A 21,029-nucleotide genomic window follows, 5' to 3' on the forward strand; every position below is an offset into this window, starting at 1 on the left:
ACATCAATTGTTTGATACTTCTTCATTGATGTGGCTTTGATTTCTCTTCTCTACCTGAGACAATTCAAACCTGTCCAAGTCTGGGCTCTAACTATCACTATCTTATATCACAGATTACAGTCTTCACAAGTAAATACAAATCCTCCTGCTTTTACAAACAGAAACCTACTCTGTATACTGCATAGCTCTGGAGAATGGACAATTTCTGTTCACACAGCAGATGCCCTACTAGCATGCCTTGTGCAGCTATGAAGATAAAAAAGGTTCCTCCTTGAACTTCTCTAGTCTGCTTGTTACTCATATTAAGTCAAAGAAGAAACAAATAATTTCAGTTAACAGCCCTGTGTATTAACAACAAGTTACAACAAGTAATTAACCTATTACTAAACTTTATTACAAGCTCATGTTCTTTATTTCACATCCACTACAGCAAAAATAAAAAAATTGAGACATTCGCCCCTGACATGGCACACATAACTTGCAGGTTAGCCCATCTTTTATCCTGTCTTAAGGACTAAGTACTATACCTACTGCAAAGATGGCATTAGTCTTCATCACAGAACACTCTGTTCAGACTAGTGGTAGGCATAGGAGAGTGCTCCACCCTGGTGAAAGCCGTAAATTCAAATCCATTCAGGTGCACATAGGAAAGACAGTGCTGAAATGTAGCTCCCCCTTTTCCAACAGTTGGTCCTGAACTCAGAAATACCGTCAGAGCAACTGAAATTCCAACTTTTGAGGAAACTCAGTATTTCAACTGAGAATATGAAAAAATATTTTCTCCAGATCTAGATTAAAATTTTAAAATAACACTACTCAAAACCTACCTATACTACAAAACTGACAATTACAAAGGAGTCTCCATTCCCACTTTTTTTTTTTTCCCAATCAATCCTGACACCTTTACAAGTTGCATCTTAGGTAGTTACATCTAGAGCTGAACTAAACAGACTGCTTATCAGGAATTCCATTAAAATAAATACATATCAGGAGTATAAGTAGGTCCATTGATTTTCTCACATACTTAAAGATGGTCATATAGAAGAATTCTGCTAAAATACAGTCTGTAGCAGCAACAAAATCTACAGGCCAGAATTGGCTGGGGAAATGTCTAATTTGCACAAAAATGTCAATACTACACTGAAATATTGTTGCTCTAACTACAGAACAGTAAACGGCAAAAGATGAGAGCTAAAAAAGCAGACATCTGAAGGATAGCACAAAGTTTTAATTTTATAATTGTGAATTCAACACTAAGAATTAAAAGGAAGTTGGTCAGCCTGTATTTATTTGTTTGGGGGATCACGAGAATGTTTCTGACTCATAAGCACATATATTTAGTGATGCTTTATCTGCAATTCTTCAGTCACTTAACTGGATTCTTTCAAAAACAGCTCAATTATCAATAGTTAGCAATAAGAATCGCAAACATGCTGCCTTGAAATATGAACTAGACAGGACCATGACTGTTTTAAATGTTCCTGTTTCACATTCACATTATGCATACTAACATGGATATGAACTGAAATGTGTCAATTAAAAATCATGATGTGTAGCTTAATGGTAGAACTTAAGGCTTATAAAAATTAGTTTTCTTTACTAAGAAGAATACTACTATAATACAAATAGATCTTCATTTAACAAGGGGAGGGGGGGGGAAGTAGTTGTACAGAGCAGTACTCTGGTCTTTCCAGAGATTTCAAGTAACGCCAACAAGAAAACATAAGTGTGTATCTAAAATTCAAAATCCTCCTTACAAATTAAATTCTAAAAATAATATTGCCTATGTTTCTAAATGTTCATGATAATCTAATGAAAAGGTTGTTCAAATACAGGCTAAGCTTAATCTCAGAAACACATACCTAACAGTGTCAGTGGGAGTTAGGTGCTTTTTGGTGACAAGCTTTTTTAATGAAACACACATCTATGACATAATATTGCTTTTGCCAAGGCAGCATACCTGTCTCTGGGGGAGTTGTCTTTAAGATACTAGCAGAATTTTTTTATTCTTGGGATTTACTGGTGGAGTTACCCTGACATAGTAAGTCTGTCCAGCACAGACCACACCTCAGTCCTTCTATTTCTAATTACAGTATTGTGTTGATAAAATACTTGACATGTCACAACACAGGGTTTAAGTAGCAGCTTTTTTTTTTTTTTTTAATAGCTGCCATATGTCTAAGGTGAAGGTTAAAGTCATTTTTTGATCTCAAAAGACACAGAGAGTGAAGAATTTCTATATGAGAAAAGCTATAAAACTGTTCCTTCAGTATTTGGATGTAGTGAGGTTAATTCTGCCATTAGCTCAACAACAGTACCTTTGTACAAGGAGAACATCTAACATCCTGAGAGGATTTTAATCCCTACTAAATAATGACAGGTTGCTTCCTTACAAGGTTTACTCCTTCTGAGTGAATCACATTTTTTTGGCACCTTTGTTTCCAGCAGATGTGCCAATTAAGAGGCTTGTACTGTAAGAAGTAGTATAACCTTTCTATGCCAACTTTCAGTCTTTATGGATAGGCTCATTCATATGCAGAAGGCAAGTGCAGCAGCCAAGGCATTTTATACCCCAACAGCAAGCAAAGTTTTCTAGGTATCTTTGCCAGTTGACTCCTAACTATGTTATCTTGAGCCAAATACATTTTGAGAACAACGTTATAGGCCAGATGTGTACATGAGTAAGAGTAAGAAAAGGTCTCTGAGCCTCCACTGACAGGTCAACCTCTTGCTTCCCAGTAAGACATTACTTCCACTTCTAGGAAAGTCAGGCAAATGTTGATAGAAGAGGCAGATGAGCCCAGCCACCTGATTCATGCAGCAGCACTGAAATGCCTGTGTAGAAGGTCATAATGGATTTCTCAAATATCTGGAAAGCAGATACACTACTTATTTTTCAAAACAAGCAGTGCACTTCTGATGTCAATGTAATTTCTTGCTAATTACTTTTGAGAAACTAGTCTTCTCTCCTAATAAGGGAATTCCTGTATTCTCTTATCATCCCTATGAAGTCCTACATTCATAAAAAGAGCTTAAGCACTACAATGCCCTTTTATCCCCTTTATTAGAGAAAGCAAAAAAACTCTAACAGATTCATGAAGGGCAGACCCTCCTGGCTAGGAAGCAGCCTAAGTTAGCCAACAAGAAGATACAGAAAAAGCCACAGAGCACAAGTCCCATATTCACATCAAGGCCAGCCCAGGACAAAGGGAGACATCTCTTCTTACTCACAGTAAGTACCTCTTCTTGTAGTGCAGCAAATAAATTTGAAAGGTCAGAAGCTCGTCCTTACTTTAAAAGGAAACAAGGATGTGGCAGCAGCACCATCTCTGCTCAAAACCCTGAAGATTTGGAGCTATAAAGCCCACGACTCAGCAGACCAGATTCGGGGGGGGCCGGGAAGGAAGGCAGAGGTTAATATTGTTGCCATGCTCTGAACATATCTCCTAGATCACATCACTCCTAGGAAAATGGGGATTCCCCAAGAACATCCTGGCAGACACCATGAGGAGGCTAAGCAGGGGAGGAATGCCAGTCAATGAAGCTTTGCATCTTTGGTTCTAGGTACCATTTGTAAATCCAGCCCCAAACACCTCAGCAACATCTTCCTGGGGATGGCAGCTGTGAGATGCCCCTAGAAATGTTGAGATTTTCAACAAAAATATTATGCCCACCTGACCTCAATATAAGGAACTTGGGTGGTAAGGAGACAAGTGTGAAGGAAGGGCTGAGAAAAGGTAAATTAGCCTTTCTGAGGAACGATACTAATCCGTTGTAATGTCTTGAGTACATACACTATACATCCTTTCTGGAGAAAAATCTGTGAAGGGATATCTAAATTGATGTGCTGGGAAGACAAACTGGCCCTGAATAAAGAACTAGAAATATTTTCATTACATTTCTGGAAGGAACTCGGGTCTCTTCTCTTTCTTGGATCATTTGCTTGCATTACATGAAAAATTCACACTAATCCTTCAGTTTCTGTTTGCAGAAAGAGCAGTAGTGTCAGGCAGGGAACAGCAGGCAGTTCTCAAGATTCACTCCAGGGGCAAATTCATTTCACAAGCCAAAATTTAACTCTTGGTTAAGTAGCTGATGTTCTATACACAGACCACTGCATAAAGACATGCATAACTTTAAAGCATCTCAAATTCCACATCAGGGCTGCCATTCTGGTCTGCTGCCCAGATCAAGGCTTTCGTCTCAACAGCAGCCTTTGGCAAGTGATGTTTTTACACAATTAACACATTTAACTTTTTTCCTCCAGAGCTGGCATATTTTCCAAAAAATAAAAAATGCAAGCAGGGTCCAATAATACTTCAATCACATTAATAAGGAAATCTTCATTTTTCTGCAGCGTTTTATATCCATCCAATTACCAATGAACAAATGACTCCAGGTAAAACTTACAATTTCACTAATTTAAGTCCTTTCTAAGAAGTATTACATTTAAAAATAAACTAATTCCTATCTGTCTAGAAACATCAGGTAAAACTGCAAAGTTGATATGCAAAAGAAAACTTTAGGACTGCTTCACGGTTTTATTTTAGATCACATTATTGCAGTTTCTTACATGTCTGTTGCCAGACTGAATTAGCCTGCTACATGTCCTCAATCCACAATTTTTGTTCAAGGTTTTTTATGCTTGAAGCTTCTGAATTTGTCCAAGTTCAAAACAATACATGTTCACAAGCAAAAGTTATTGAAAAATTCAAGGATGGAGGATGTTTCAAAGGAACTTAGTCAATACTATTTAATTTTTTTTGGCAGTCGCTCGGATGCCTCTGTTTCCTAATCTCCCAGACATCAGAATTCAGAGAAATTAACAGTTAAAGAATGCTTTTACGTGAAAACACAGTCAAACACAGGCAGCATGAGTAAATACCTGATAATAAAGAGCACCATCTACTGACAGGCAGCATTTTGACAGACCCAGTTTTGCAAGGCACTGCATGGGGTTTCCAGATAATCACGCTTTTAAGGGATTCAGCTTTCCCTTGGAGCTGTGCAGTACTTTTCACATTTTCTTTTCTCACCTGCCCTGTCTCTTCTACGCTATTTAAGCTGTTCTGCTCACAGCTCATGAGACAGCCCACTCACTCAAAGATGCAACAGCACAGTTCTAGGAGCCAGGCACACCCATCTTCCCATTTGTCATTGATGCTTCCCACATGGAGCTTGTACATAGCTGCTACACCACCATTTTACAATTATAAATTAACATTTTATTACCAGTTGTTTATAAAGACATGTTTCCAAAACCTCGGTAGTCAACAAGGATTTTCTACTGAAGTCACTTTCGCACTATCCCTAGAGGAGATGCAATCACCTCATGATTACTGAAAGCTTCAAGGTTTACTTCATGAGATGAAATATCTGTGTTCTCATGGAAAAGATTACATGGAGGTGGAGGTTTCTTCCTCGCTTTTATTCTACTGCTATTTCTTTGAACACAGTACTATAGCCTTTTATTATTTTACAACACAAAATTATTAGCATATGCACATAAGAAAAGGCTGTTTCCTGACAGACAAGAAAATATTATCAATATTCACAAATGGTTCTGATGCTACTCTCTTGGCTAGTATAATCAGAAATAAACTTTAGGAATGCTATTTAACACCTCTTCTAAACCCAGGCATAATACACAGTAGAAATACACTGAACTATTACGGCACATTGTTTGAAAGTACATATTGTATTTGAAGGTGTCCTTGCCCATGGCAGGGGGTTTGGAACTAGATGATCTTTAAGGTCCCTTCCAACCTAAACCACTCTATGATACATGATACTTGCTAGCACTAATCACAATTACTTATTGTGTAAAATTTGTGTTGCAACACATTAAGAGCTATATATGTTTGGAGAGAATAAAAATAGTAAATTAGAATATTTTTTCTAACAAATTGGTTGAAATTCAATAGTCCTAAAGGCCTTCACTAACAAAAGAACCACTAATGATAACTAATTTAGAAAGTGAAAGTAGAAAAATTCTTACATATGGTTTTTACTTTGTGTTGCTTCACTGATTAAAAGAGCAATAACACACCTGAAGCTCATCTCTTATATTTTTATATTTCACACAGATTCCAAAGGTCACTGAAATTCAATTTACTGTTTTTACAAAATAATCCTTGTCAATCTATTTAGAACAGGATCAAAAGTGAAACAACCAATATGAGCTTTGCTCAGGGAGAGGTTATAGTCAATCTGTTTATACATGTGGCAGATTAATACCCACTAATAAAGAGAGGGCCCTTCTAATAGGTAGGAAAGTTTCAAGTTCTACCTTGTTTTACAACTCTACTTGCTTGTGTCAGCACACAAATTTTATTCTTCTAGTCTATTTGCATGCAGCAGCCACAATTTTCTGTGTTTACCTCCTTCTCAATTCTAAGATTTATAAATACAGTGTGATATTCAAACCCATCCTAGAAATTAAGTTTTCCATTACACTATATTTCACCATCTGCAGTCAAATTCCCTTTTACTGCACATATTCTACTACTTTGCCCAATCTCCATCATCCACCTACTATCCCTGCAGCCTATGCCTTCCTCAGCTTTTTCTTTTGATCCTTTGAGCTCAATGATACATCCCAGTCTACAAGATGGATAATTTCACTGCTCCCCACTCCATTGTTCATGAAATTATAGCACTGACCATAGAGGGCTGATACTTTTCTCTGAACAAGAAATGCTTGCAATCTCCTGTTTCACTGTAAGATCACCGTTCTCATCTCTTACACATTAGGACAAACTGAAGCATGTGGTAAAGCTGGTGAAGTTGTGTAAAATCAAAACACATTTGGTTATTAAGGTTACTACTTTTTTAGATTGAAATCTCTTGTTCCTCCTCCTAATCTGATTCAGTCTCCCCCTAGTTCTATTTAGACTGCACCTTCACAGACTTTTCTCTCAGCAGCAGAAACAGAAAAGCAATATTCTCGCTAACTATTGCCAGCATGGCAAAGTGATTAAAACAAGCCAAATTAACACGGAAACACTGCCAAAGGGGATAGTTCTCATTGGTTGCTCTTGACCAACAAGTACATAGTACTCTATCACTAATAAGAGCCAGAGTGAGATAATCCAAGTAGATGATAAAGTGATCAACTCACTGAAGTCAAAGAACTGAGCAGTTAACTCAATAAAATGAGAGAAAGTAGGGGCTGAGGACTGAAAAGTCCTGCAGGAAATACACCACTAAATGGGGTGCTCCATATTCAGCTCGGTTCAGCTAGGACACACTTGCACTTTCACTCCATCATGTTCCCTCTCCAAACCAGTAGAAGTCTTCGTAAGATCCTGAAGGGAACCAGGTTTGTAAAAAAAAAACAAAAACAAAAAAAACACAAACAAACAAACAACAAAGAGGGAGCTGTGATAGAACACACAACAATCTACAAACCCAGACCAGAAACCTAACCATGGAAGAGGGGTATCAGAGAAAGATGATGCAGAGAAGTTAAACAAGAATTTAATCAACAATAATTTTTTTTTGCCATCATTGTGCCATGTATAGAGGATCTAATTTAATTTTCAAGTTCATTTTCACCTGTTCAGTTTATCTGGTGTTTTCAGAATCAATTGAACAAGATATTTTAGAGCACAGCAATAGGATGCACTCTGGTGTGGATTTTTTCCCACCAAGTGTCAGGCCTGTTCACACAACCTGACTACATTCTACAATAATCTTTTGGAATCAAAAGCTAAACCAACTGCCTTTCCAGTTATTCTTCTCTTTGGCTTTTATCAGCATTTTTGTGTCCTTTGGAACCTGGAAACCAGGGAGGAAGAGAAAAAGTCAACAGAGAAAAACAAAGGTAATATCTTGTACTGTTCTCCTCCCAGCAAAAGGCAGAAGGGGCAATACGTACTAATGTACACATACAAATAACTGAATTTCATCAGAATTTGAGAGTTTAATCAACATGCTGAACACTTACCTGATCTGAGCATTTCATTTGGCACTGGGGTGTTTTTTTTTCCCCCCTTCAAAAATACTGTTCAAAATTAATCCCTTCCCAATACTAAATTATTGCAACAGAGTAAGGGAACATGAAACAACAGCTATGGAAAACAAAGCTGATAATTATCCAGGCAAAAAAAAACTCTTCCGAAATAAGTTGCTACCAGTTACTATGGAAAATTAACTAGTTTGCAAGCCATAAAATAGCCCTCCCTACAGAAAAAGAAAACAGTAGTGACAGTTTAATAAGCATGAACCTTCACAAACACTTCAGACTCTTCTTCTACAATCAACAATAAAGTTTCAGGAGAGCTTAGTACATGGAACAGCATTTTCAGTTTTCCTCATCAACTTCACATATCATCTAATGTTGAAATGTTGACAATTAATCTATTTGGGTTTTAGGACAAACCTGAAAAAAGAAAAACTTCTGAGTCACCAGAAGAGAATTAAGTTTGAGACAGTCTTGTATTTGAAGAACATATGATTGTGATAGAAAACCTTTTTCTGGAGATAAAGACTATTTAATCATCAAGGATACTGATTATTTAAAAATACATCTTCATCTGTACACAAGCTTTATTTAGATAAAAGACTGTATTATCAGCATAGGTATGCTGAAGTTCAGTTACATCTACCTTTTCATAATGAACACATTCACAAAATCCTTCGCAATCTAAAGTGTACTGCTAAGATTGAAAGCAATCAGCCTTGAATGAAAGATGAATTAATAACAGTTCTAAAACCATTAGATATAGACTATTGTCATGGTTTTGTTTAAAGCAAGGAAAAAAAGGCAAAAAAGTAGAGGGTGTCTAGGTCAGCAAAGTCATCAGTGGTTGATGGATGCACTTAGAGATATTAGAGAGAAAAAAGGAAAACAGGCAGAACATAATACCCACTTATGAGATTCTCTATGTTGAGGATAGAAAAAAGGCCTCAAGATATGCAGCAACTCTATCTTGTTCAGAGCTGAAGGTTTTCTACTTTTACGTATGCATGTCAAGGACACATTTAACCTAGACATTGGTAAAATTGGAAATACTCATTCTGCCAAGTACATCTTCTGAGAACAGCCCCTACTGGTAATAACTACAACCTCTGGGTGAGAACTAGGAAGTAAGGGAGATAGAACAACTGATGTTCCAAATCATGTTAATCACTACTAGCAGTTGTGTGGCGACCTCCAGGCAGGCAGGAAATGCAATGTTTATGTTGTAAGAAATAGCCAATTTAACAGCTTCCTATTACCCAAAACAGTGGCCTTGCTCCCTCTCCCCTACAGCCCTGGCTGCACACTCTAGCTGCTTCTACTGTTGCAGCTCTTGAGATTGCAAGGAGATAGGTTGCATCTGTGAGCTGCTGTAGGACATAAGAGGGGCATTGCTTCCTCCTGAAACCCATGTTAATCTTCTCCCACTGCACACTCAGTCAGACTATGAGAAGCCCTAAGCAGATTCTGCTTACTCAACTGGAATCAGGCATAGGTGGGCTTTAGTAGCACTGTACCACAGAGACCAGAATCAGCATTTCCCATTTCAGGCAACAGTTTGTGAAGCAAGATTAAATACTACATCAGTCTTAACTGGTCGTAGCTAACTCTTTGCCTCCAGTGAACTCTTTGCTCTCCATAGGGGGGCAGATGAAGAGAAAAAGATACAGGCTCTAGGGGTAACAAGATCAGTTTGGCAGGTGAAATAAAGACTAAACCAGTGGGCTATGTGCCAGTCTGTATGTGATGGCTATGTGCCGGTCTGTAAGGGCTCAAGGGCTGGCAGGCCAAAGATGACAGCTGATATACTTCAAGAATAGGAAAACATCACAAGTTTGCATGAACAGAACAAGAGACAGTTCAAAAGCTACAATAAGTAAATAGCCTAAAACCAGAAGGTAATCTCTTTTCTCTTCTTAAACTGTGGATTTGTTGAAGAAATTGGATTCACATTCCCTAATCTCTTAAAAGGAAATTACTTGTGATGTTTGATGCCCCTATCACCAACATTAGTCTTTTCCAAGTACTGATGGTCTCAGCTGCAGATTAACTTTGACACTTCCCAAATTCAAAGAAACATACTGTTGTACTGCTTCTTCCCACCCTGCACTCTCCCACTGCAAACTCACAACACTTCTTTTAAAGTGGCAACTTGAAGCCATCCCCAGGTTGAATCACTATATCAAAGTTTCACTTAATGGGATCACAGCCAAGGAAACCCCATGCCACTTACAAATCAGTTAGTCAAAAAATTAAAGAGGGAAAGGGAAAAATTTCTCTCATTAAACACAACATTCTCCTTACCTTCTGCTTGCCCCACTAATAATACACAGCACTGTAGAAAACGTCTGCTTTAACATCTGGGAGTTGTTTCCCTGATCCCTGCAGTGGCGCATCAGCTACACAGTAATGTGCAGCTGACTGTGGAATAGAGATAAAACAGAAACACTTCTGACTGAAGTCCACATTCAGAAATAGCTAAAAAGAACCAGTATTTGCAAAGTATACTGAGAAGCCTCCTTGATTTCAGAGGTCATTACTGTCAGCATTTCTCCAGTGCCTAGAGGCCCCAGATGAGACAAGATACCCCTCAGAGCCAAACACCATGCACACTCTAGTCCCCATCCACAGCATACTTCAATCAAAATCAGAGGCATGATACAAAGTGGCCTTCGCCACTACCTACCATAGAAAACAGCTGGAGAATCTGTCCCACAGAGGGGAATGGGAACAGGCAGTAAATGTGGTGCTGCATTTATTATCTTTGAGCAGCCTGACGAAGCCAATGTCTTCATGTTTTCAGGTACATGCTGGAGTGCATTTGGTCAATCAATTTTACATACATACACATGCAAAAGAAAAAAGTTTGGTAGAAAATTTATTCTAAAGCTCAGTTTTCTATTGAAACAACAGTTTTAACTGGTCCTAATTATCCTCATTCTATGGTTAGAAAAACTGAGCCAAAGAGCAAGAACTTCACTTCTACAGCAACAGGCTTCTGAAGTCCAAGACCAACTAAAAGAAAGGGAAAGAATAACACATCCACTCCAATTACTTCCTTTTAATCCATAAACCAGACATTTTTTCAGATTGAGCACTATTTGCTTGCCAGAAGATCATCTTTATTATAGCCATAGGCATGGGACTAGTCTATTCTAAATGTTCAAAATACAATTTTTGAGGTAAACGCAGCTTCTGAAATAGTTTCCCGACACAAGGTTTCACCTCCATCAGACATTTCAGCATCAAATGCAGAGGATGGTTAGCCAGTACAGCAGAGGACAGAACTGAGTTTGAAATCCAAATACCTAAACTCAAGTGTCAATGCAGCCCCCAAAGAGTCGCCAGATTCAGCTGAGCAGTGCTCACTTGAGATGCAGTCTGATCCCTCTCTGTACTCCTCTGAGCATACTGACTAGAACTCCAACAAATCTAATAGTTTAGACACTAGCTTACATATAGACACTTAAATTGCCCTCATCGGCAAGCTCAATTCCACCCATGGTAACTGAGGAGAAGACAGACTCCACTCGGCCCCAAGGCCACCCTTTTCCAGACTCTGTAATGAAATCCCTTCTCTCCCTAGTGCACCTCTGCACCGAGGGAAAGATTGAGAGGTTGATAACACAAGAAACACCCTTCAGACATCAAGGCTATTACAACCCCACACTCCTTTTGTGATTGTGACACATTCCACTTCCAGTGCTCAGCAATTATGTTATTTTTCAAAATGGAAAAGAAAAAACGTTCCCACTTCTAAAGAGAAAGGTAGACTACAGCAACTGCTAATCAGTTTTGTCAGAAGTGTCCTACGAACACATGTGGCAGATTAATGAAATTATTGTTATAACTCATCTGAGATGTACTATTTGCAGAACCTGCAGTGCCAGCAGTGGAGCATTAAACTACTTTCCCATTTTAAATGCTAAATTGGCTCTATAATACATTTTGTAATCCCTCTAATCACAATGCGGTTTTCTTTACTGGGCAATTCTATACTTTTCCTTCCCCATCAAGGTAGCTGTGTCATTAAAATACTGCTTTATTTTTAAAGCAATCGCTATGAAACCCTTAAAGTAGCTTCAAGCTTCAAAGTGAAAGCAGAGGGTTTGGATGGCTTTGTGAAGCAGCTTCACAATGAGGCAAGCAGCAGAACAGGCACTATAAGTACATTATGCATCCACACGGTGTGTGGAATTGCTTTTTCCTTTAAAAGCTGCTCCATCTTTTTATCTATATTTCTTTTTCCCCAAAGAGAAGTTCTTTTAAATAATGTGTCTGTGTCTACATGTGTCTATAGTATTAGATATCTCACTTATTTCTAGAGTACTACCATGGCTTTTTACAGCTTATCTTTGCTAATATGTACTGCAATTGCTGCTCCTTTTCACACTAGTGTAATGGAAAAGAACACAAATTTCACATTGATAGCTTTCACAGGACAACAGGAGCCAGATCAGACTACATTTCCCTCCTTATGCTCCCTCAGCTGCCTCTTTGTAACCATCTGCTTTTGCCTGCCCTATGCGAGGACTGCATTCGCTCCCTGCGGCAGAAACCACCACTTTGTTGTGCATTTGTGCAGCCCCCGGCACACCACAGGGTCACAGACTGCACTGCTTCCCAGGGGCCAACGCTTTGCCATCCTTCACATGCATTCACTGTGTGCATACTGCCACTGGAAGTGTTTTTGTCATTGATTTTTTTGGTTAAAGTCCAACTGTAAAAAGCCTGACAAACAGAAATTTCTCTTCCTATTATCATCTGATGGACTGAAGTTGTAGATAGAGCCTGCTTGTACAGATGAATTTCATAAAGGATCCCTTCAAACAGTTTGGAAGGTCAATCAATAGTAGTCTTTGTGAGTAAATTTAATCTGTTCTACTTATACCCATCTAAAGAGCCAAGTATTAGTCTGAGCTAATTATTCTGACTAGCTATGGGAAGAAAGAAGAGAAGCAATTGGAAAATAATCCCACCTTGTGATGGGGGGTGAAGGAGAATTAAATTAATAATGTTCCTTTGCAGATGCCCTTCTTTTCCCCTCACTGTCATAAGCAGAGCACAACAAACTAACTCAGACAAGATCCCCCACTTACGTGCAGCTGCTGTCAGGGCAGATGATATTTCAGAATTGCCAGGCACGCAGTCAGGGCAAACAGGATGAACAGAAGCAGCCACCTCACTGCAAAAACATGGACCTTCACATTACACTATTTGTTACAAGAATGGATGATATAGCAATGGGGAAAAACATGGTAGAGAGTAAGAATAAATTTGGATTCTGGATCAGGCATTTGTCCTCCTATGATACACTGACTTACAAAACCCCACCAGAGAGGTGTTTCTTGTTTTCCTGGCTCATGACAGTGTAAATTCTGAATCAAGCAACTATATTCTGCACTACAGGTAGGGTTACTCCAGCACTTCATTCACACCAGTAAAACCTCAGAGTGATAAACAAAACATCAGCCTCGGCTGCTTGAAATGTACAGGGTCACCCAGCACCCATGTTTCACCGCTCAGGATAGGTTTGTTCACTGCATGGTTCTGAAACTTCAGACTTCAGCCAGAGGTCACAATCATGAGTGATAGGCTGAGAGAGGAAGAGATACATACACATCAAACATTTCAGCCCCCAATCTAGACACCTGAAAGCAAGACAATATGCATACTTCTAACTATGAAAAACATGAAAGAAAAAGTCTATTGAAAATTAAGATAGAAGTGAGCACACTAATTATTGTGTATTTCTAATAATCATAGAATGAGACATTAGAAAGGCAGATTGCCCTAAAGTGTAATTATTTCAGCTGATATTAACACTTAGTAAATGATTTTAAATCTACTTCAGACATACTGTACACTCAGATTCTGTACTTATTTTTGCTAGTCATAAAAAAGGCTGAATATAGTAAGTGGTGTTTTGTCACTACTGCAGTCAAAGAGTGGGGAGAGGAAAAAAAAATTAAAAAAAATTTTAAAAAAACCCCACACTCACACCGTATTTGTTGGGTTTTATTGTGGTGATCTGATGTGGACATTGGTAATTTTCTAACTATTTCTCCACAAAAATCAACTAAGAAAAGCAAACTTCAGGTCAGTAAAGTAACATTTTACCATCCAGGGTCTGCACATCAGCTGAAATATGTGTAGAGGTCTGAAATTCAAACACCTTCTCACCCTGCCACACAATTTTAAAGCAAAACCTGGAGGAGTGGAACAGTCCAGCTGGCATTATTCTGAACCTCCACTTCAACTGGCAAAACTTTGGTAACTTCAGCCATCCAATCTGGCTTCACATATCCTGTGGCCACCACAAGTTTCACAAGAGGGGGATAGTTGAAGACAACACAAAATAGTAACACCTCATTGCCCCAGTTCAGTAGCCACTGCTGTTTCTCAACCAATGGCAAAAAAAAAAAAATAAAAAAAAAATTAAAAGGGGGGCTCTGTGGGGGGGTGGTGTGTCAGGGGGAAGGGGCAAGTGTGAATAAAATGGGCTTGGCATACCAAGCAGCTATGCTGATGGGAATACATGTTCATTATATTCATCGTCAGGACCACTGCTTGGCAAATACCATCTTTCTCATTCAACCCATTTTCATTTTCTAAGCTTGACAAAAAGGATAAACACTGTGAAGCAGAAGCCACTGATTAAAAAAACTGAAGACTTCATCTAGAAAATTACTTTTTCTATTCTGTCTTTAGAGAACAGTACCAGGACATTTATTTTTTTAAAAAAAATACCTGAAAACTACTTTTATATTTCTAAGAACTCTATAACACCCTTATTACTCAGAAGCCTTATATTTCTAAGAAGAATTTTATAACACACTTACTCTCTCGTCCCTGGACATTTCATCACACACTTGACACACACCCCAAATACTTCCCAAGCAGAGCAAAACTCCCCAGGAATCCAGAGGAGCTGCTTCCACCCCAGTCAGCTCTGAACTGGACCCAGTAAGCTGAGATAAATTCTCATCCTCTTGTTACTCAGTTCAGTCAGCCCTTCACTGATGTCATTTTGAAAGAAAGCTGGGTTGTTTTTTAAGAAAGCAAAAGCAACCAAAAGAATTAATTACCTACACCACAAGAAGTATAGTCCACTGGGGTCTATATAGCATTTATCAACAGAATTCCAGGTAAAAAAGCTTCTCATTTCTTTCACCAGTTTATTTTTATAGTTTTCATAAACATTTTAAAAGGACTGTTAATTTGTCTCCAAGTCAGATAAAAAAACCTGCCATTGCTAACACATGATAAAAAGACTAACTTTAGCAGTTGCCATTAAAAAGCCTTTATTATTTGCTAGTGCTGCTACCACATAATGAGACAAAGTGTGTCACCAGATATGCACACCTTATTTAGGAATCAAAACTCCCTGAATAAATAATCATTTTCTAATAAGTGACAGACCAGATTTGGGTCTCATGCTCACAATGAACAGGGCTTTATGAGTACAACATGTGGGAAGCCTTGATAAAAGTTAATACTTCTGCAGGAGATGATTTTCTGAATCTTGTTAGGAAAGTCACCTTCTGTTAAAAGCTTCTACTCAGAGAAGTACAGGACTTCAAAACTATAGTAAAACTTTTAATTTTTTTTAAACAGAACTCTACTTTGTAACTCCAAATGTCCTGACTCATTGTGTTTATCTAGAGATAACTATGATATTAAAACCAAACAGACCAGACATGAGAGCCAGAAGTAGAATTTTAATGAAAAAATAAGAATTCCAGAAAACACACCCAGAGGTTAGATATAGGTGCTAAAGAAATAATATATATTTTTTAAATGTAAATGAAAAGCCGTCCCCACTTTCTCCAGTGAAGTCTTCTGCTCTGTAAAAGTGTCCACCCAACTGCCGGATTATTTTTTAAATACAAAGAATAATGAAAAATAAATTGCTGACCAAGTGTGTATATTGATATATATATACACACACATATACACTTTAAAATAAATATGTAAACCAAAAAAGCTAAGTATTTTTACATTTCATATAGTTGCCTTAATTTGTATTATATCCTGTATATTAACCAGAGTCTCACTGGATTATGCACATCAGTTTAGATACGAATAATCTTGGCCTTTTCTGGACTTGCTCACATTCATAACAAGGTGGTTCATTAGGGAACCAGCTGAGGGAGACTAAGATCATCTGTTCTGTTTTCCATTAGAACTCTACCTCAGTCTATAAAAATTAGACTCCGTACTCATCAGGAACTTCTAAATGAGTGATCCTTCACTCATGCTACACTTCCTGCTGTCTGCATGCCAAATATAGGAACAAACACTTGTACCCCCCTATTTACATTATAATAACTGCATAAAAAGTAACTTTAAATCTACTTGTAGCCCATGAGTTACTACTGTTCTGCAAGTTCATAGCTGAGAACAGAAGGACACACTTCATTAGAAAAGCGATTTTGTTTGTTTCTTTGGACAGCAAAACCTTAGAGCAGCCAGGGGTTTAAAGTGCTGGAATTGGTCCCAATGAAGACAAATTAGAAAGCTGAAAGCAAAGAAGATGGTCTAATAAGGCATCTAAAATTGCATTCAATATGTTGCATTGCTTTGTGAAATATAAGTCTCACTACCGTGGATACGAGGTACGCGTTAATATCATTTGAGTACACAGGGTTGCAAAGAAACCTTTTTAAAAACAACTGAGCAATGAGAAAATATAAAACAAATGGCTCTGCCCACAATGTTTTATTTACAATACTTTCCTCTATTCCCACCCATCTTTCCACTGCACAGATATGATTGCATGGATTAAGTTTCATAATGACAGCTTAATTCGAGTCTTAAAGCCACACAAGTTACAAACCCAACTCTATATTCATATTTTAGAGGATAAAGCAACACAATTTTTAAATTTAAGGCAGAGCAAGCCAGAAAAGAGACCACCTCAGGCTGGAACCTATGAATCCGGATGAAAAACATCACCAAGTTAATATACCACATAAAAACCAAAGTTGCTAACAAGGAAGCAATACATTCAGAAAAAAAGTCCACTTCATTAGCTTGATACTATTATGCCAAGCTTATTCCATCAAGCAAATGTTTAGTTTTGTTTGGTGGTTGGTTTGTTTTTAAATCTGAAGCATGTTCAACTTTCTAAATAAAGCTACTGCAATCAAATGTAGGAAATCAATAGTTCATTTTACTACTTTGAGAACGCTACACTTCCTTCTCCTGCCCAGATATCTCCAGCAGGGACAGCCTTGGAAACAGTTTTCTATTCATCAGTCCAGTAAGGACTTCTAAAACACTGGCAACAGGCTCCATTACATTTAAACACCAATATATTTCATCCTGATTTTCCACTAGGATGAGTCTTTTGCAAGCAAAGACAAACTTGATCTGCCCATGTTCCATATCAACTACACATGAGCCCATTCTCCATTGGAAACCCCATTGCACCATTTAGCTTTACATTCCAACCTTGTAAGAGCCCCTACGAGCTTAACACATCTCTTCAGCTTTCCATACAGGGCAGATTTTCAACTGGTGATGTTGAAAAATGGGCAGGGTTAGCTTGCCTTTGGCTGCAAAATCTGGGTAAAGGCATTATTATCTAAGCTTTGTCTCAAAGCTCATCCAAATTTGGTGGTCTTGTTACCAAATTGATGATTCAAAGCAATAACACAAACCTCTTCTCCAAGGGTTCAAAGAGAAATCAGCAACGTGCTTGATAACTGGCCACAAAAAAACCTACAAGTAGCAGTGATTATGATCAATGAAAATTTGTACTAGATCTAGTTCAATGACTTAAGACAGAATTAAATGAGTTTAAATTCTACTCATTTTAAACTAGGTATTTTAGATAAAAATCAGAATGGAGAACTCATACTGAGCCTTCATTGTTAAGGCTACTGCTCAAGAAATTCAATACTATTTTATTCTATAAGTGAAATACATTATAACTATACCCATATTGTTAGATTTATTGTACTGGTAACAGTAGGAAATACTCTTACTTGTTCAGTCATTTAATTAACTGATACTGTCTTTTTTGGACTTTTTTTAACAAAAAAAAAGGACACATTTTATTTGCTCTATTAATTCCTAAAGTGTCAGATTCAGGAAGAACTCTATTTCCAACTCTGTTGAAATCGCCTCCAAAACCCTCATTCTAGGCCTTTAAAGATCAAGAAGACTGATAAGGCTTTTAAAAGATATCTCTTTTTTTTTTTTTAAGCATTCTCTTATTTTTCATTCTAGTTCTAGTTAAAAATATATCTAATATGACAAATTATTGTCCTGTACCCAAAGTGTCTGAAGCACACAAATTCACCTGCACTTGGTAGTCAGGTCTGCTTATGAATGAGAACAGACACTTCATTTGTCTTCAGGAATTCACTTCTGAAGTATGTTTATTCACTGACATACCAGACATGGAAGAAGTGACTTGTATTTTACCTAAAATTAGTTAAGAGTTTAATAAAAACTCAGTCATCCATATAAAAATCCATATATTCATATATCCATAGAACCTTTTCCTTCCTTTACCTGCCCCAGGAAAAAATAAACAACCAAACAAAAAACTCTCAAGAAAAACATACGTATTCCCATCCTGGTTGTTATCCAAGTAATTTGGAAAAAAAGTCTCCACAATGCTAGAGAAAAAGAGATTGCATTATTTTAATTATCTTCATCTAGAGAAAAATAAAATAATACAATGTCCAAGATATGTGTGGGCTAAAACTCCATGGCAATACCCTGCTTCTGTAACACCCATTTCCTCAGGCTGTTATTTTTGCACCTTTGTATGTCTTTAACATGAGGATAAGTGCTTTTTAAGCAGTAGCCAACACTTCAAGAAGCCTGGATTCTTTAAGACTCACCAAAATAAATAAGAATCCAGTCCTACCTACCTTAGATATTTCTGGCTCCACCTGTCTCTTGGGTGTCTCTTTTGACTCAGGCCCTTTTGGACTAGTAGTGTTCTTAACAGAGGGCGATTCAACTCCTTCACCTTCAAGTTGCAGATTAATACCTTCTGTGGGGACAGGGTGATCAATACCATTTGGATTCAGATTGCAATGGATAGCTGGGAAAAAATAAGAGAAAGAAAACACTGCTTAGGAAAGAAGAAACCAATGTTACAAACATTTATCATAAAGTATTAGGAACTGCTACATGGTAACCAGAGCTACGTCAGATCATGGCAAAAGAACTGTCTATACCTTGACATGGGTTCAGGGTAAGATATTTGAGAAAGAAAATGAGAGGCAATCCAGCACTGTGTTAAGGCTATTTAGTGCAGGGTACCGTGTTGAGCTTTGCTCTATTGGATACACTAGTGGCCAAGACCCTCAACTTACAGCTTTTACTAGGATAGGACAATATATCACCATGTAGTAATCATTCAGCCATACCTTTTTTTTGCTAAGCAAGTTAAAGATTTTCTATTACGTTTTCAATTACTACAATATTGTAGGTCCTAAACAATGCGGGGTAAGCAAGCTGTGCACAGCAAGTTGGTCTCTGCACAGAGTAATGATTTACCCAGCTGATTATCTCTCCTTCAGCACTTTGTACCACTGCAAATTACCACCTACACCACCCTAACAAGCAAGAGGGATGCACTCTCTAGGAGCATATAATGAGGTGTGGACTAATGGCAGCAGAATAAGGAAAGCAGCCAGAGGAAAAAGTAAAACAAATGCAAACCATACCACAGAAATGCACATTTAGAACTATGGCAGTCATTTAATCACTTTCTGTCCAAAATTTCACAGTTCCAGCAATCACATAGAGAACAGGCTTAACAGCCTTCTTGGCACGTGTAGCAATCTTAAAACGTGTGGATCCTGAGGCAACTTCCTCTTCATGTTCCTGGGTAACTGCGCTACTTTTAGTGCTATTCATAATTAACAGTCCCAACTTCCCCTGTATGCAAAAGAACTTTGCTCAAATACCACGGTGCAATGTTTGACAGACCTGAATAGAAACCCAAAACACAATGTAATGTAAAGCCAAAATAAAAGCTGCCCTTTTACTCTTGCTGGGCTTAGAAGCAGAGGGTGGGGAGCAGGGGAAGGAATCAGAACTGCCAGTTTCTACCAGCTACAGATTAGTCCTTGAAAGCTTCTCATGTGAAACAGGCTCCAGCTGCCGGAAAAGGCAAAGGGTCCTTCGACTACAGCACCTTTTTAAAATCCATTCACCTTCAATCCTAGAGTCATAATTCAAAATTCAAGCCTAAATTACAGCAATTCCTTGGTGCAGAATTAAAGCAGAGACCAAACAGTTGGCCTTTTCTCCTTGGAATTTTTAAAAACATCCAAATATTTGTAAAAGATAAGTGATCTGTCCAAGCACTACAATACCTATGTCTGCGAGCTACGGATGGAAACATCTCCTATTTTCAAGTCAAAGGACGTTACGAAGATAATTCATTAACAACACTGAGTGATGGGAAGCAGTAAAGAACTGCAACATGTTTTATTACAAATTGCAGCCATTTTGTATAGAAGAGGAGAAAAATATGTCACTGGCCCACAGAAAACTAGTAAATGAAACTAAGAACAGGAAGGGAACTAAATCATTGTGAGAAGCTGTAGGGGATTAGTCCATGACTTCTTTTACAAATACATAAAACAGACAGAGATCCCCCTCCAAATAGACAATTCTTTAGCAGACAGCATGAGAAGAATAGGAGAAAGCATCACTCCATTACGTCATGTCCAGAGCTGAGCCCTGCAGAGCCTCCTTCTGGAGAAGGAATCAGAAGAGGTAAACGATGCAGAGCTTCTGGAGGTGAGCCAGCGTTTCTACTGGCCACTGAGGGACCACTCTATGAGAATGATTTCCAGCTAAAAATCTTTTCTTTCTCAAAAGGGATCCTCCATCTGTTTAGGTCTTGCATAGAGAGCTGTGGTTTTGCTTTAAAAGCACTGAAAACCCTCTGAGAAGTTTTTTTGGAACTCCTGGGTTTCCCCTTCATGCACCAATTTCTCAAAAAACAAGAACAGTTTTTATTTTAATAGGTAAAAAAGCACATCAGGGAAAAGGGTCTGCAGCAGCCTGTGTGATACCTGTTGTCATG

General features: G+C 38.1%; 1 protein-coding gene across 1 annotated transcript in view; it reads right to left on the reverse strand.

Moving 5' to 3' along the window:
- Positions 1-19,849, reverse strand: part of SAMD12 (sterile alpha motif domain containing 12) — a 159,651-nt gene extending 139,802 nt beyond the window's left edge. Inside the window, exons 1-2 of the mRNA XM_026841512.1 lie at positions 19,699-19,849; positions 18,853-19,028 (exon numbers count right to left, since the gene is read on the reverse strand). Of these exons, the coding sequence (XP_026697313.1) occupies positions 18,853-19,028; positions 19,699-19,849 (327 nt within the window). The remainder of the gene's footprint in view (positions 1-18,852; positions 19,029-19,698) is intronic.
- Between the last annotated feature and the right edge of the window lie 1,180 nt (positions 19,850-21,029).

This window comes from Athene cunicularia (genome assembly GCF_003259725.1).
Source record: "Athene cunicularia isolate RWA chromosome 2 unlocalized genomic scaffold, athCun1 chr2_part1, whole genome shotgun sequence".
NCBI lineage: Eukaryota > Metazoa > Chordata > Aves > Strigiformes > Strigidae > Athene > Athene cunicularia.